Consider the following 17,348-nt stretch of genomic DNA (forward strand, 5'->3'; position numbering starts at 1 on the left):
CTCGCGTCCGCCCTCGGCCTCCTCGCCCCGGGCCGCTGGGCGAGCGGGGGGAAGGAGCTGCGCCCGCCCCCGCTTCTCCTCCTCCGCGCCGCCGCCGGTGGCCATTTTACCTCCTTCCCAGCATCCTCCACTCGCTCCCGCAGCCAAAGGGCGCCCATAGCGCGCGCGCCCGCCCGCCCGGGGTTGTGGGGGTTTGGGTTGGTTTTTTTTTTTTTTGAAATTCGACGCTTCTCTCCTCCGCCCCCCCCAAAGGTATTTACACGCGGCGCATATTGGTCAGCGCGGGCCCCGAGGTCCCTGGTAACGGCTGCGCCGCGCTTCCGCCGGCGCTCGCGGCAGCCCCGCCTCCTGTCCCCGCGGCGGGGTGGGGAGCCGGGGGCGGCCCTCTGCCCTGCGCGGGTTTGGCAGCCTCCGGCCTCGCTGTCGAGGATTTATTTCGCAAGCCGTCTTCGATGATTTCATTCAAGCAGCATTACTAACGGCCCACGGCCCAGAGGCGGGACAGAATTGAGGAAGGCCCCGCCCATTCTGTTGTTTTCTTTGTACCTTGTCTGTTAAAAACAAGAATCAAAATTTAGCTCTCCCTCACTCCAAAGCTTACCACAATGCATTATCTTTTTCAGATCTGGAGTGTGAACATTTTCAAACCTACGGAAAAGTTGAAAGGATTTTTACAGTGAGCTTTTTACCATTAACTTGTTAACCATTTAACCAGATCTGGAGTGTGAACATTTTCAAACATACGGAAAAGTTGAAAGGATTTTTACAGTGAGCTTTTTACCATTAACTTGTTAACCATTTAAACTTCTTATCGAAATTTTATTATACCTTATCACACTACACCTATTTTTTATATCCTTGTTTTTTGATACATCACCAAGTAAGTCATATTGCATTATTTTATTTTTTAAAAGAGACTTCTATCGTACTCATGATAACGATTACATAGAGTGCTTCTTAAGTGCCCGGTACCGTGCTAAGCACATTGCAGGCTTTATGAAGTCTTCCAAAAACGATGGTGTAATTATACCCATTTAACAGATAAAATGACTGGGATTAAATCTCTTGGCAGAGGTAAGAGGTAGCTCCACGTGTGGGTAGCTGTTTCTTTAACCACTTTACTTCTTACAAAGGGAATCGAGAACAGTTTGCATCAGACTCTTCAGGAAACCTTACTAACGTGCACGTTCCCTGGCTGAAGTTAGCACTGGTCAGCATTTCTGTTCCTTATCTGTCTCAACTGGTGTTTGGAGGCGAGTAAATTGAGTAAATTTGAGTGGCTGAAAGGATGGGTTTAACACCATCTCCTGTCAGCTTTGTTTTCTTTAGCGTACTTGTGCATTTCAGGGTCCTCTGCTGACCTTTCCATTTTTAGTGAAGGAAAAAGTAGGTTGTGGAGACTCAGTTTTGAATCTGGCTGCTTAAAATCTCAGTCTTGTCACACTGGGCCAAAGACCACAGTTTTCATAGCCTCAGTGTATTCATTCATAACAAAGAGGTATTAATATCTACTCTCCTAGGACTACTACTAATATATTAATATGTAATATACAAATTTATTAGTCTATCAGTATAACAATATGTTCTCTCACATGTTCGAGGAGATAAGCTGTGTCAAAGAGCTTGGTCCAGAATGAGTTCCCTGAAAGGTTATTCTTCCTTTCTTCTAGTGTTGGATTCTTTTCTGTTTCTCTCTCATGTCTTCCAGTTCCACTTAGCATTTTGAAGTCCTTGTGAGTTCCTGGTTTACGATCTTTTCCTTCACCAACTCCAAGTATTGGTCTCAGGGAAGCCATTATCGCCCCTTCCAGTTCCCTCATGTTATATCTTGATACCCTTTCCTCCATCCCTTCTCAGCCACACATTCCCATGATCATACTCTGAACCTCACCATTACCAGAAACAGAGTCTCGGATTCATACATTCCATTCTTTTTCTTTCTCCTTTCCTCTTCAAGTCTTCCCATGGGGAAGATATTTACAAAACCAAACAGAATCTCTGTTTTTTTTTTTTTTTTTTTCCTTTTTGCATTCTTTTTCTTTCTCCTTTCCTCTTCAAGTCTTCCCATGGGGAAGATATTTACAAAACCAAACAGAATCTCTGTTTTTTTTTTTTTTTGTCCTTTTTGTGACCGGCTGCACCGCGCTCAGCCAGTGAGCGCACCGGCCATCCCTATATAGGGTCCGAACCCATGGCGGGAGCGATGCTGCGCTCCCAGCGCCGCGCTCTCCCGAGTGCACCACGGGCTCGGCCCAGAATCTCTGTGTTTTAAGTAATCTCTTCCACTCCTCTTACCCTAAGCACTCATCCCAAGTAACTATCACACAATCAAATAGCTACAGGGATCAGGCAGGTGTCTTCAATAAGGAAAATGTGCTAGGTGAACTGGAAATTGCATATTCTATCTGAAGGGGCAGCTGCTAGTCAACTGCAGCTGATTATTGCTCTCTGAAAGTGAGGGCCCACTGTGGCCAGATCTTCCAATTTCAAGAGATATATTGAGTTTCTTTTCCTATTTTTTTTTTTTTTTACTATGGATTGAAATTTAATTCACATATAAAGACAACTCTGGAGACTATCTGGATATGATAACGGCCTGGGATTAGGTGGAGTAATTGAGGTCACACTCAGACCTGAGCAGATACCAACGTGTTTATACTTGAAAAATTGGGTTTCTCTCTTTCACTCATCACTTCAAAATGCAGTGGCCTCCAGCAGAAGTTGCACTCAGCTGAAGAATGTGGCCTCAGTTCCAGCCCCACTCGCTTCCACATGGCCAGCAGATTCTCAAGGAAGTAGTTCATCATCTGTGGCATGTGGTGAGAGGTGGAGGCAATCTGTAGGAGCTCTTACCCCTGGGGCACTAGGAGGTAATTGGTTGCTTGGACTTAGATGTTATGTCTGCTTATTAGTTTATCATAAACTTTGGTGTTTTCAGTAGCATCTGCAACCTGTACAGGGATGATGTGGGAAATTCTTCCTTTTCAAGATTGTGTCAGCTAGGGCCGGCCCATGGCTCACTTGGGAGAGTGCGGTGCTGATAACACCAAGGCCACGGGTTCGGATCCTAAAAAAAAAAAAAATCGTGTCAGCTATATTTGGATCCCCCATATAAATTGTAGAACTACCCTACTAAGTTCCAGGAAACTACTTTATGGGATTTTTATTGGAATTGCATTGCATTTATACAGAATCACCATTTTATACTACTGAATCTTCCCTTTTATGACTCTAATTTCTCATTTATTTGGGTTTTGTGAATTTCAATAACATTTAAAATTTTTTTCATAAAGGCCTTGCATAATTTTTGAGATTTATTCCAATATATCATTTGGTTTGGTTGCTATGGTACATGAAACTATCATAAATGTAAATCAGAAATTACATATTGTTTGTTACTGATGTTTAGAGGGAACACAAATTTTGTGTACTGACCCCATATCTAGCAACAAAGCCGAAATCTTTAAAAATTTCCACTGTTTTTTGGAATCTCTTGACATTTCTATGTTGACAGTCATATCATCTGTGAATAATGAAAGGTTTGTCTCTCTTTTCATATTGTACACTTTTTCTTATCTTACTGCAGTAGGCAGGACCTCTCGTACAATCAACATATTTTGGGCATTTTAAGAGATGTTTGTATTTTGAAAAGATTTGACTTGTAGATTGTGTTCTGGCTCCATGTCAAATTCTACTAACCATATCTTTTTTTGTTGTAAGATTTTGTCATGTGTATGGCCATCCTTTTGATCAATTACATTGTTCTCAGGTCAAATTTTGCAGAGGTTATTGAACCAGGAGTTACAGAGGCTAGGTAGTTACCCCAAGAGCAAAGCAGTCCAGATGGGCACTGAGGCCATCTAAAGAGGGCAGCCTTTATCCATTTCTGGCAGATTATCACCACGGAGGGATACAGGCTCAGCGTTGCCAGATGTCTGCTTTTCTAAGAGAGACTGGAAATCCATTATTTGGCTGCCTGGAACAAGGCCTGCACACGTGAAGGTCTAGTGTCTCTCTTGTGAGGCCTCTTCTCTCTTTCTGTTCTTCTGTCCTTAGTACCCTGGCTTCCATACATGTCCGTCTTTATCATTTTTTCTCCTCTTTCCCCTCAAACCTTACATCATCTCCTTTGGCAAATCCTGATGGCAGTTCTTCCAAAATATATCCCAGATCTGACTACTGTCGCCTCTTGTCCAAGCCACCATCATGTAGACTACTTAGAATATGTCTGGCTCAGGCATTACATTAAAAAAAAATGATAGGATGGACAAATGTGTGTAGATGGGGCTGACCAACAAGTTTGCCATGTTTTGTGTAGGTACCATTATCTCCACTTAACATAGGAAGTAACAGGCTCAGAGAGGTGAAGGGATCTGTCTCAGGAGCATCTGTGAGATCTTTGAGAGCTGGGCCATGTCTTGCTCTCTGTCTTCACAGACTTGCTGTGAAGACAACACAGTAGCCTAGTGCTCTATAAGCACTTAGTAAATGGCAGCTGCTTTCTGAATTGCTAGGAAACTCACTATACTAGTTGGGAATAACTGAACAGCAGAAAATTCTAGAATAATTAGATAAAAATGAGGTTTATTTCTCTCATAAAATAAGTCTAGAGGTAGGCAGGTTAGAGCTGCTGTCATGGCTTCAGTGTCAGGGACCCAAGCTCCTTCTTTTGTTCTGCCATATGTGGCCTCCATTTCCAAGAATACCTCATGGTCCAAATGGCTGCTGAGCTCCTAACATCAGGTTCCATTCCAGCAGCTGGAAGGAGGGAGTGGAGAAGGGCATGTCCTCTCCCTGTGAGAGAGCGCTCTTCCAGGTGTTGCACTTCTGCCCATGTCCCGTTGACTAGAACTTGGTTACCTGTCAAGCCTATCTGCATCTCAATTCAAGTTCTTATTGGTGGACTTTTAGGATTTGGACTGTTTTCTAAAGGTCAGTCAAGAGACTGGAGAGGAGGCATGATTTCAGAAGGACCTTGAAGAAGATTTTGGAAAGCAAGAGAGAAAAAATGTTTTGGGGTTAGAATTGTTGCTGCTATTCACAGGTGAGGAAACTAGGCTCGGAGAGGTAGAGTGAATGGCCCATGTCACTAAGCTAGTAGTGGCATAGTGACTGTCAGAATTCGAACCCACATTAACACATCTCCAAAGCTTATATGCTTAGCCACTTATGCACTTCTGCCTTGTATCTGTAAGATGGAGATAATGCCTACATCAAAGTGTAACTACTGACAACTTACATTTGTGTTATTCTTTAAAACAAGCAAGTGATGTAAGCATTACTGTCCCTATTTTCTTTTTTTTTTGGTGGCTGGCCAGTAAGGGGATTCAAACCTTTGGCCTCGGTGTTATCAGCACCACACTCTAACCAAGTGAGCTAACTGGCCAGCCCCTACTGTCCCTATTTTACTGATGATTAAGTTGAGGTTCAGAGAGGCGAAGCAGCTTGCTTAAGGGTAAGCCAGGATTGGAATCCTGACTCATGTTTGACCCATGTTCTGTCACTCTCCAGTGGAATTGTTCCTTTTTGAGCTTTGTTGCTTCTCATTTGTTTCCTTCTCACTCAATAGCACAGGTATCTATACTCCCTGGGCTGCAAAGCTGCCTCCAGATGCTGATTATCTGGCATTGTGGTTAGGTCCTAGAGAGAAGAGCTACTGGCTTTGCCAAAGCCAGGATGCAGTGGGGCCACATGTGTGAGTTGTTCCTTTTTGAGCTTTGTTGCTTCTCATTTGTTTCCTTCTCACTCATTAGCACAGGTATCTATACTCCCTGGGCTGCAAAGCTGCCTCCAGATGCTGATTATCTGGCATTGTGGTTAGGTCCTAGAGAGAAGAGATACTGGCTTTGCCAAAGCCAGGATGCAGTGGGGCCACATGTGTGAGTTGTTCCTTAGTTATCTGCAACAGCTGTTGGAAAGCAAGGCCACAAACTGCAATTTCTTCACCAAACGGAAGTATGGCCAGTGACCCAGGAGAAGGACGCTGAGGCCAAGGGAAGAAGGAGGCACTTGACTATCAGCATCTGGCCTGGATCAATATCACGCTAACCCACTGGGAATGAGAAGCTGGTCCAGTCCATGAAGGGGACATCATCAGACGCCCAGTATTATGTCCGTGTGGACAAACGCCTGACATTTTCTCTGAGACCCATCTTGGCATGTTCCTGTGCATGGGGAGTGATCTGGAACACAGGTGCAGGAGCATCTCCTGTAATAGCAGCAGGTTATACTAGAGTCTCTGCAGACCCTGCCAGCAAAGGAGCATCTCATCAACTGTGGCTTGGTGTCCAAACTGATGGTTTCTAAGGTGCTCAACTGCAGGTGTCAAGTCTAGTTCCTCAGTGTGCAAGCAAATCTTGCCAGACTGTGCACATTTGTTCTGGCTCTTCATGATGACTTAACCAAGTTTATCTTCCTTATATCTTCCCACCTCCATGTGGGCCCAGGATAATATCCTGTTGGACATCAGTCTTAGTCCGCTTTGTGCTGCTGTAACAGAATACCTGAGACTGGGTAATTTATAAAGAATAGAGATTTAGAGGCCGGACCATGGCTCACTTGGGAGAGTGTGGTGTCAACAACACCAAGTCAAGGGTTAAGATCCCCTTATCGGTCATCTTTAAAAAAACCCCCCCAAAACAGAGATTTATATCTTATAGTTCTGGAGCCTGGGAAGCCCAAGAGCAAGGGGCCCACATCTCATGAGGGCCTTTATGCTGCATCATCCCATGGTGGAAGACAGAAGAGCAAGACAGCACAAGAGAGCGAGAGCTCGAACTCACAAACTCAAGCCCTTTTATAACTGGCATTAATCCATTCATGAGAGTGGAGCCCTTATGACCTAATCACCTCCTTTGAGGCCCCACCCCTCAACACTTGAATTGGGGATTAAATTTTCAACACATGTTTTTTGGGGGACACATTCAAACCATAGCAACTTTTTTACTGTGTTCAGGGATCCCCGTGTCTTGCAGGCAGCATTGATGGTATTATTTCATCCAGATTGTTAGGAAACTCATGCAGCAACAGAGCTCCTTGGTTGGAGCCAATGACATTACGCAGACTGTATTAGTTTTCTAGGGCTGCCATAACAAAGTACCACAAACTGAGTGGTTTAAAACAACAGAAATTTATTCTCACAGTTCTAGAGGCTAAAAGTCTGAAATCTAGATGTCAGCTGGGCCATGCTCTCTCTGAAGGCTCTAGGGGAAAATCCATTCCATGGCTTTCTCTTAGCTTCTGGTGTTGCCAGTGTTCCTTGGCTTGGAGATGCATCACTCCCATCCCTGCCTCTGTTGTCATATGGAATTCTCACTGTATCTGCCTCTGTGTCTCTTATCCTCTTCTCATAAGGACACCAGCCATATTGGGTTAAGATCCTACCCTAAGCTAGTATCTGATCGTAACTAATTATATCTGAAACAACCCCTATTTCCAAATAAGTTTCTGGGAAGGATGTGAATTTTTGGAAAACACTATTCAACCTAGTGCACAGACTCTATGCTGACTGCCTGAATGCAGACCAATGACATGCAGCACTGGCACCAGGGTCAGCAATTTATTCAGTTGATGAAAAACTTACCACAAGGTCATCTGCCACTACCCTCTAAAGCCATGTTGAGCAGCAAAGTCAAGGTTGGCCTGGCCAGCTCCAAGTTACTCAAGGAAGTTGTGCTCACAATCAGGAATGAATAGGATTTAAAGAGGACACAAGGACAACCGAAGAGCAGCAGCCATGCACAACAAGAAGACAGCAGGGACCTGGGAGTTCAGTGGGGGCTCTTGGGATGGAAGAACAGGTAGCTCTTGAGTGCTGTGCAGATTTTAAGAAGGAATGTTCAGAATCTTGTGTTGAGTGTAGCAGGTATCTCCACAAGAATCATGGCATCTCACCCAGGGACAAAAGTAGGGATTGTGGGTTTAGGATGGCATGTACCTTTGCCAAAAGGCCAACACATCAAATGGCATTGGATAGAAGCCCATGACAGCCTGCTAAGCCAAGTCAGCAAGATGTTGAAGCAATCAGAGGCCAGGCTGCTGCTGTTGAGCCTGGAGCCAAGCAGAGCTTGGAAGGAAAGGCCACATCATCTTGCCCACCTCTGCTAGGGGCAGGACGTTCCATCAGGTGCTCACGGACACAGAAATGCCATTCAAACAGGTGTAAGTGCAGATGGACTCCATCTTATTCAATCCCAGTTCCAACAACAGCTTTTATTGTTACAAGTGATCATCAGTGGCCCCTCACATGTATTTTGGCCTTGATTAAAATGGCAGCATTTTTGCAAATATTTAAGTGTATTTACTTATAAAACTTGAAGTGGGAGGCAGTAATATTACTGACCGAGCACCTGAGATGTGGGGAGCAGGAAAACTCTCTGGGTGTCCATGCTGGGTCAGGCTGTCTGATGCAGAAGGCTTTGTGACAGTGGCCAAGTCCCTTTCTGTGTTAGTCAAGGTATATGCTAACCTGCTGTAACAAAGGGAACCTTTTGTGTTTGGGGAAACACAGGGTTTCAAACAAGTTGGAATTTTATTTCTCTCTGATGAAACAGCTCAGAATTTGGCTGTGTCCTGCAAGGTAGTCCGAAACCCAGGTTCCTTCTATCTTGTTCCTCCACATGAAGAGTTCAGTAGGATGCTTCTGGCCTGCAAGTACCAGAAAACTCAACTCAAAATGGCTGACCCAGTAAGGTGATTTGTTATTTAATCTCGAGCAATTTCCAGATAGGTGACAGAGTTGGTTAATTTAATGTCTCAACAGTGCTATCAAGGAACAGGTTTCTTCCAGTTTCCCCTCTATCATTCCCAGTATGTCCTCTATGGTCACGTCTTCATACAGTTACGTCATTGCAGGAATCCCATGTGGATGTGACAATGTGTAGTAGCAGGTGAAGAAATGTTTTTCTGCAATGTCTTTTTTTTTTTTTAAGTGTGATGCAAAGCTTTCCCAAAAGCCTCTGAATAATCTTATTACTTTGTCTCCTTGGCTAGACTTTCATCATGTGCCTATGACTAAACCTGTAACTGGCAAGGGAGATGTGCCCACCAAGCCTAGCTTAGACCAATCATGCCTGTTGGAGCTGGGACTGGGACTGGGGTTGGGGCCCATCTCCTGCAATGCAAATGCTTACATGGACAAAATCAGGGTCCATTAGCTGGGATGAAGGGGGGAAATTGCTGTTGGGTTGGCAACCACCTGGGTCTGCCACATACTACTACCTCCTCCTTTTTAATGGTTTCATGGTACAGAGCTCTCCAGCCAGAATGCTGTGGTACAGTGAGCTCTGCAAATGGGGGCACCCAACATGATTCCCTCAGCTCTAGGGACAGCCATGGGAGGCCTGGATAGCAAGAGTACCCAGGCTGATTGCTTTTGCCATAGCAGCCTCTTCTGTTTACCACAGTGTGCAATGCAATTTAAAATATTCTATGATTTATAAGAGGTGGAAAAGGTTGGGAGCTCTGGGGGAGTATTCTATAGTAACGTTCCCCTATTGAAGTTTAGGTGATCTCAAAAATTATTTGCTCCCTCTCAATTATTTTTTAAGCTGGAATGCACTTTTATCTTTTTTTTTTTTTTTTTGTCTTTTTTCGTGTCCAGCAATGGGATTGCAACCCTCGGTGTTGCTCCCGTGCCTCGCTCAGCCAGTGAGCTGGACCCAGTCTGTATGTGGGATCCGAACCCTCGGGCGGGAGCGCCGCCGCGCCTCCCAAGCGGCGCACTTATCCAGTGCGCCACCGGGCCGGCCCCCCTTTTTTTTTTTTTTAATGCACTTTTAAATCTATGCTGTATCTAGCAAACCTGGTGTGTGGAGAGAGAAGTGGAGTAGGAGAAGGGAGGGAGCCAGTACTGTAGTCTAGGTGCAAGAGGAAAGAGAGAGATGCATATGTGGGATGGTGGTGGTAAGTGGTCTGATTCCAGATATACTTTGAAGGTATTGCAGACAGGATCTGCTAATGGATTTGAATGTAGGATAAGAGATGATTCAAGGACGACTCCAAGAAGAGAGTTGCCATTTTGAGTTGGGGAAAAATATTTCTTGGAAAGATTGCACATTAGAATTGCCTATTAGGTGCCCAAGTGGATATGTTGAGTAGGCAGTTGGATGTCTGTGGCTTGAATTCAGGGGAGTGTCTAGGAGGCAACCGGGTACAGATGGCATCTGAAGCCATCTGGAAGGAAGCATGAATGGAGTGACAGCAGATAGAGAGGGCAGGGGCTGACCCTGGGGCAGTCCAATAATACAGGGTGAAGAGGAGGGACACCAAAGGAGATTGAAAGGAGGTAGGAAGCAAGTCAAGAAGAGAGTGACTTCCTGGACACCATGTTAAGAAGGTGTTTCAAGGGAGTAAGTGATCTGCTGTGTCAGATACTGCAGGTAGGCCAAATAAGGTGAGGACTGAGAGGTGACCATGGGGCTTAGCAAAGCGGAGGTCACCGGTGATGTTGACAAAAGGGCAGCTTCAGTGGAGAGGTAGAGAGTGAAAGCCTGATTGAAGTGGGGTGACAAGCATAAGAAATAGAAAGTAGGCAAACCTTTCTAGGAGTTTTGCTGTAAAGTGAAGCAGAAATGTGAAGGTAGCTGTAGGGGAAGTGGTCAGTCTTTTTTAATAGAAGAAATTAAAATATACTGGTATACCGATGGGATTGATACAAAGGAGAGGGAAAAAACGATAATGTAGGAGAGAACAGGGATAATTGTTGGACAATATCTTTGGGAAAATGAGATAAGATAGGATTTGGTGCACAAGTGTAGAAATCGGTCTTGGCAGTTTATACATATTTACAGGAGCAAGGCACGTAGGTGGGTAAATGAGGGGTTGTGAACTTGCGAGGTTAGTGATCCTCACGATTTTCTTAATGAAATAGGAAGCGAAGTCATTAGCCAAGAGTGAGGGTGGGAAAGGAAGTGATGGAGGTTTGATGAGAGTGGAGAACTACGACATAATCCTTTAGGATTATGGGTGGGGCAGGCTGAGGGGTATTTGAAACCCTGTCGAGAGGGAAGTGGGGGAGCTACATTTTGCTTTGCGATATTAGTCCCTTTAGGCGCCCGGTAGTCGGCGTCGCGTTTCCTTGGAGACTGAGACGAAAGAGAAAGCGTCCTAGGGAAGTTTGAGTGGCCTGTGTTACCGCGCTGTCGACAAGGAAGTTGGAGAAGCCGCACAGGAATCCTGGAAGATCAGGGCCCCACGGACTCACAACTCTCTTCCCATTTCCCCCAATGGCGCACGACTCACAGAAGTAGGTAAAACGGAGCATCGGAGGGGTGGTGGAGTACGCATGCGTGTCCCCGCTGTCGCCCTGCCCTCACCCCGCCTTCGCGGTGACGTCATCCCGCGGTCTTCCGAACCGCCCTTCCCGCCCACACCTGCCCAGCCCCGCCCCCTCGCCCTCGCACTTGGCCCGCTCTTGTGCCCGATAAAGTGCGGTTTCGCGTTCGAGACTCAGCTCCTGTTTTAAATTTGCTGCTTGCAGTCCCATGGGCTGGGATGATAGAAGTTCTTTCCCGCCCCAAGTCTTTCCAGACCCAGCCTCTCTGGAACTCATTCCACAGTCCACAAGTTCCAGACTCTGGTGAGTCCGGGAGGGCTAGGGCGGGGATGGGAGGCTCGCTGACCCTGCAGTCCGCTTGCCCTCCACTCTCACGGTGGTGACGGCTCCGGGTGATGCATGAGAATGGAGACCTGAAGTCCATTCCCGGCTGTGTCACACATTTGCTGTGGGACGTGGAGCAGGCCTCTGAATCTTAAGTTTTCTCCCTACCTCATCAGAGTGTAAGGGAATGTTGTGCTGCTCTTTTATTCATTTCTGATTGCTACTCTGGTTTCCTGCGGGTGGGTATTTGGTCTTTTCCATGCCTTGTGTTTCTCACAATTCTTAGCACCTCACAGCCTGGATGTGCTTAGTGAATTCTGGCTGGCTGATAAAAAAAAGTGATAGTTAACATTTATAGAGCACTTAACACATGCTTTACCAATATAATCTCTCAGAATTCTTACACTAACCCATGGAGGTAGATTTTGGTATTAGATCCACATTGCAGATGAGAAAATTGAGGCCCAGAGAGGGAGCCTCACTTGCTGGAGATCACAGATATCTGTAAAGAGTGGAGCTGGGATTTGGGATTCACCATGTTACATAACTGATTGTGTTATGTCTGGTAGGATTATGTTCCATGGCAGCGGTCCAAACAGAAAACCAAGCTATCTACTCTGCCTCCAGTCCGAGAAGCCGCTGGCCACAGTAAAAGCAGAATGAAGACGTTGACTAGGGTCCAGCCAGGTGGGCAGAGGCACTTGGGGGCTGGTGTGGGAGTTGGGGACAGGATAGAGTGGCTGCTCTTGGCTTGGTGATACCATTTATATTCAGGTAGCCTGAGTATCAAATAAGCCCCAAATTCAAGTATTTGTATCTGGGGAGCGGGTGTAATCTGTTCCACATGGTCATTCAGGAATACAGGCTCCTTTGACCTGTGGCTCTGATATTTTGTAAGGCCTTGAAGTCCTCTGCTGGATACTTCTGCAGAGGGAAAAGAGAGAGGAAGAACATAGATGATTTTGTGGGCAGTTTTTTGGGGGCCCAGACTGAATGTACACACATCATGTGTGTACTTTGTTTCTCCCTCATGTTCTGGGGGCAGTACTCAGTAACATGACTACCCTAAGCACAAGGGGGAAGGTGGGAAATGTAGTCCTGTGTGTCCGCAGGGTTTGGTAAACTTTTAGGATAATCTCTGCCACATACATCATTGTGATGCTTTCTAGGGGAGTTCTGAGGTCTTGGCTCTGACAGACATGGGTTCAAATCTTGACTCTGCCATTTTCTCACTTGGAAAAGTCATTCATCTCTCTGAGCCTTAATTTTTTCGTTTGTGAAATGGGTACACTAATACCATATAGGATTGTTGTGAAAATTAAAAGAGAAGATCCATGTAAAGCATTATTGCTCAACTTTATCAGCCCTAATACCCCTTTTTAATAACAAATATTTTGTAATACTCCTTTAGTATCCAGAAATGAACTTCATAGATAATATAACCTACCTATGTTTGTATATATCTATGTATATAATTACTCACACCACTTCATTGCCTCTGAGGGTGGAATGTAAGATCAGCTCCCCTGTGGGCAACACTGACATCCAAAAAGGGGGTGGGAGAGTAGAATACCAAGTAGCCCCACATCCTACCACCTTGTTGATGCTGGGTGTGGGTAGGGGCTAAGGTTTCCACTGGGGCTGTACTGACATGGGCAGGCAGGGGGAGGGGAGCGAAGCCTAGAGGTGACTAGTCCCACCTCACACCACCTTGTTTAATCTCATTACTGTGGGGTGGGAGTGGAGGCTCAGCCCACTGCTGGACCCTGCTGACAGTACCCTGGAGGGGGAGTCAGAGCACCGCCTGCTTCTGCCAGGTAGGGATTAGAAGATATGCTCCCGACTCAGCCCTGCCAGCAGTATCCCAGTTGGGGAATCAGAGCACGACCAGGTAGGGGATGAAAGATCAGCTCCCTGCTTGACACTACCAACACTACCCAGTGAGGGAAAGACAATGAATCCATACAAATAGGTCCAATTGATTTTTTTTTTTTTTTTTTTGTGGCTGGTTGTGCTGGGATCCGAACCCTTGACCTTGGTGTTATAACACCATGCTCTAACCAACTGAGCTAACTGGCTAGCCCCCAAATGACTTTTGAAAAAAGTTACAAATACAATTCAATGGAGAACAGAAAGCCTTTTGTACACGTGGTGCTGGAGCAATTGTACATCCATAGGAAAAAAAAAAGGAACCTTGATTTAAGCCTTACAACTTACATAAAAATTAGCTCAAAATGTAAATGTAAAATGAAATAAAAATTGAGTATAAAACAAAACTGTAAAACTTTTAGGAAAAAAAAAACAGGAGAGAAAAATCTTTGGGACTTATGGCCAAGTGAATAGTTCTCAGTCGCTCTGCCATCCCTATATAGGGATCCGAACCCGTGGCCTTGGTGTTGTCAGCACCACACTTTCCCAAGTGAGCAATGGGCCGGCCCTGAAAGACCTTTTTAAGAGGATGGAATGAGGGCCGGCCTGTGGCTCACTCGGTAGAGTGCGGTGCTGATAGCACCAAGGCCACGGGTTCGAATCCTATATAGGGATGGCCGGTTTGCTCACTGGCTGAGCATGGTGCTGACAACACCAAGCCAAGGGTTGAGATCCCCTTACCGGGCATCTTTTTAAAAAAAAAAAAAGAGGATGGAATGATAAGCTATGGACTTGGAGAGAATATTTGCAAACGATGTATCTCACAAAAACTATTCTTTAGAATTTATCAAAGACTCTCAAAATTCAACAGTAAAACAGACAGTTCAGTTAGATAGTGGGCAAAAGACATGATGAGACATTTCACCAAAGATATGTGCAGATGGCAAGTAAGCACATGAAAAGATGTTCAGCATTATTAGCTGTTAGGAAAATGCAAATTAAGCTACAATGAGATATTACACACCTATCAGAATGACTAAAATAAAACATAGTGTTAACACCAAATGTTGGTGAAGAGGAGAAAGTGGGTCATGCATACCTCACTGGTGGGAATGTAAAATGGTTCACCAACTGTGCGAACAAGTTTGACAGTTTCTAATGAAATTCAACATGCAATTCCTGTACAACTCAGCAGTCGCACTCTTGGGCATTTATTCCAGAGAAATGAAAACTATGTTCACACAAAAACCAGTGTGTGGATGTTCATAGCAGCCTTATTCATACTAACTCAAAATTGGAAACAGCTCTTTCAACATAGTTAAACAACTATGGCACATTCGTACCATGGAATACAATTCAGCAGTAAACAGGAAAGAACTGTAGATACATTCAACATCTTCGATGAGTCTCCAGATAATTAGGCTTAGTGAAAAAAGCCAATCCCCAAAGTTATATACGGTGTGATTCCATTTATATAACATTCTGGGAATGACAAAGTTATAGAAATGGAGAACGGATGAGTGATTGCAAGGGTTAGGGACAGAGTTGGAGGGAGGGTGGTAAAGGGAGGGAAGTGGGTATGGTTATAAAAGGTAACAGGTGGGATCCTTGTGGTTATGGAAATGTTGTATATCTTGCCCATGTTAATGTCAATATCCTGGTTGTGATATTGTACTGTGGTTTTGTAAGATACTGCCATGGGGAGAAACTGTAAAAGGTGCATAGGATCTCCGTGTATTCTTAAAACTGCATGTTAATCTGAACTTTTCTTGAAATAAAGTTTTGGCTGGTTGGTTAGCTCAGTTAGAGCAGAGCCTTATAACACCAAGTCACAAGTTCAGCCTTGTACCATCTAGCCACCAAAAAAAAAAAAAAAAGTTTAGTTGAAAGCAAAGATAAATCAGGACTACTATCTCTAATGAAAATAAATACTCGTTATTAAAGCTACAAATCTTCCTTAAGCATTTTAAGTTCAACTTACAAATCTTACAGTTTTTATAAGCACTTATAAGGAGGATTTCAGAACATGGTTAATTAAATTCCCCTCAAACTTTTAAACCACGTTTTAAAATTTAATATAGTCATTTGGTATATGTTAATATATTCATTTTCAAATAGTTCACTTGTCTGATTAACAAAAACCATTAGGTATTTTTCTTGTATATCTAATAAATAAACCTTTAAATATGGGTAATTTTATGTTCTCTTAAAAGTTTCCAGTAATTTACACACATTTAGTAAGAATGTCTTAAACCTTTCAACTGAAAACAAATATAATTCAAAATATCATTTAAATTAGATCAATTATCATTTAAAATTAGAATCACAAGATTCAGTCTGTTAATCATTCTGTCTCTTAAATGATGCAATATACAGATAATTCATAAATTCATCACAAATTAATTTCCTTCATCATCTCAATACTTAATAGTAACATTTCCCAGGATGAAGGATATTGATCTAGTAAAAAAATAATCAATATCTTTGCCAAATGAACTGGGTTGCACCTGGAGCAGGGATTTTGGGGGGACTGAGAATGGAGTTGCAGCTGCCTGAATGCTTGGTTATACTGGTGCAGGGCAGGCTGAGAGCAAGCAGGAATTCTGAGAATATGCCCTCCAAATGCCTATATTGCCTATATGGCAGAGCCACAGCTTTTATTGTATTTCAGAGACAACCAGTTGGAGTTTTGCGTAGCTCCTGTGCCTTTGTCTGTTGCTGCCGTCTCAATTCTCAGGTTGTTAGAAATAATGGTAACCACTAGTAATGTGTATCCAACACTGAGTATGTGTCAGGCACTATTCCAAGCAACTTTAAGGTATAGTAGCTTCTCATTTAATCTTCACAACCCTATGACGCAGGCATGATAATTACTGTCATCTTACAGATGGAGGAACTGAGGAACGGAGAGGTCAAGGTCACATGGCTAGTAGAAGGCAGAACCCAGTTTCAAACCCAGGCTGCCTGGCTCATTAATTCTTGTACTTAACCCCTACCCACTCTGACCTTCCCACCAGCCACATTGGTGGGAGAGCGGAGATCTGGATTCAGGTCTGCTGCCCCGGGGTTTTCTTGCTGTCCTGTGCTGCATCAGCTACTGGCCAGACAAAAAAGTGGGAGTTCTCGACTCTCTGGATGGTTGGGGGGTGCAGCCGTCTCCTGTTGACACCCCTATTCTTCTCTTTGTCCATACTCGTAGTCGCTGCTTCTACCCGGGCTTGTCCCTCCCTTATATCAAGGCCTGGAGTGGGGCCCAGGGGCTTATTGATGGATGAGATTCTTCTTCCTACCAGTGTCACATTGTGAGGCTGTGAGTGGGTGGGGCTGGGGCCTATGCCTCTGTCATTGGTGGTGCATTCCCTGGGACCTGGACCCAGGCCTGCCTGTACCCTCACCCTTTCCCTGCCCTTTCCTGTCCCCAGTGTTGCACTCTAAGCCCACCATGGTGGTGACAAGCCAGCTGAGGGATCCACGAGAACTGCGCAGAAGGGAGCAGATGGACCCTGGGAGGAAGGAGGCCACAATGCGGTTAATGAGGGTATGAGAAGCATCTTCCCACGGGCCCTGGGACCAGGGCTGGGGACGGGGGACAGCTAAAACAAGCATGCACTGAGCTCTTCATGGGTTCCAGATTTGGCTCATTTCCTTCTCTTACCAATCCCATGGGCACACTTACCATCATTCCTATTTTACAGTTAGGGAAACTGAGGTGCAGGGCAATGTCGACTTGCAGCATCTCACCCAGCCAGAAAATGCAGTAGCAGGGGTCGGAGCCTGTTAAACAAAGCGTTTGCTGTTGTGTTTAAGACTCAAGCAAAGAGTCAGAGTCACTTTTTATTTCACTGCCTTAGGAATATAGTCTAGTGGCTTGTTTATCTTA

General features: G+C 44.7%; 2 protein-coding genes across 8 annotated transcripts in view; one reads left to right on the forward strand and one right to left on the reverse strand.

The window, feature by feature from the left end:
• The window catches only part of ZCCHC3 (zinc finger, CCHC domain containing 3), a 4,215-nt gene extending 3,544 nt beyond the window's left edge, over positions 1-671 (reverse strand). Inside the window, exon 1 of the mRNA XM_008587697.1 lies at positions 1-671. Within this exon, the coding sequence (XP_008585919.1) occupies positions 1-105 (105 nt within the window). The 5' untranslated portion in view covers positions 106-671.
• Positions 672-2,240: 1,569 nt separating this feature from the next.
• The window catches only part of LOC103603204 (chromosome unknown open reading frame, human C20orf96), a 29,173-nt gene continuing 14,065 nt past the window's right edge, over positions 2,241-17,348 (forward strand). For 4 of the 7 annotated variants that reach the window (XM_008587703.1, XM_008587698.1, XM_008587704.1 and 1 more), the window contains exons 1-5: positions 6,607-8,691; positions 11,042-11,245; positions 11,521-11,578; positions 12,169-12,286; positions 16,891-17,006. In XM_008587703.1, coding sequence (XP_008585925.1) covers positions 11,226-11,245; positions 11,521-11,578; positions 12,169-12,286; positions 16,891-17,006 — 312 coding nt within the window. In that variant the 5' untranslated portion in view covers positions 6,607-8,691; positions 11,042-11,225. Of the gene's footprint in view, positions 2,871-6,606; positions 8,692-8,730; positions 8,889-11,041; positions 11,246-11,520; positions 11,579-12,168; positions 12,287-16,890; positions 17,007-17,348 lie in introns of those variants that run through there. The other 3 variants (XM_008587700.1, XM_008587699.1, XM_008587701.1) reach the window with 3 other exon arrangements.

Source organism: Galeopterus variegatus, unplaced genomic scaffold (assembly GCF_000696425.1).
Source record: "Galeopterus variegatus unplaced genomic scaffold, G_variegatus-3.0.2 Scaffold4500, whole genome shotgun sequence".
Taxonomy (NCBI): domain Eukaryota; kingdom Metazoa; phylum Chordata; class Mammalia; order Dermoptera; family Cynocephalidae; genus Galeopterus; species Galeopterus variegatus.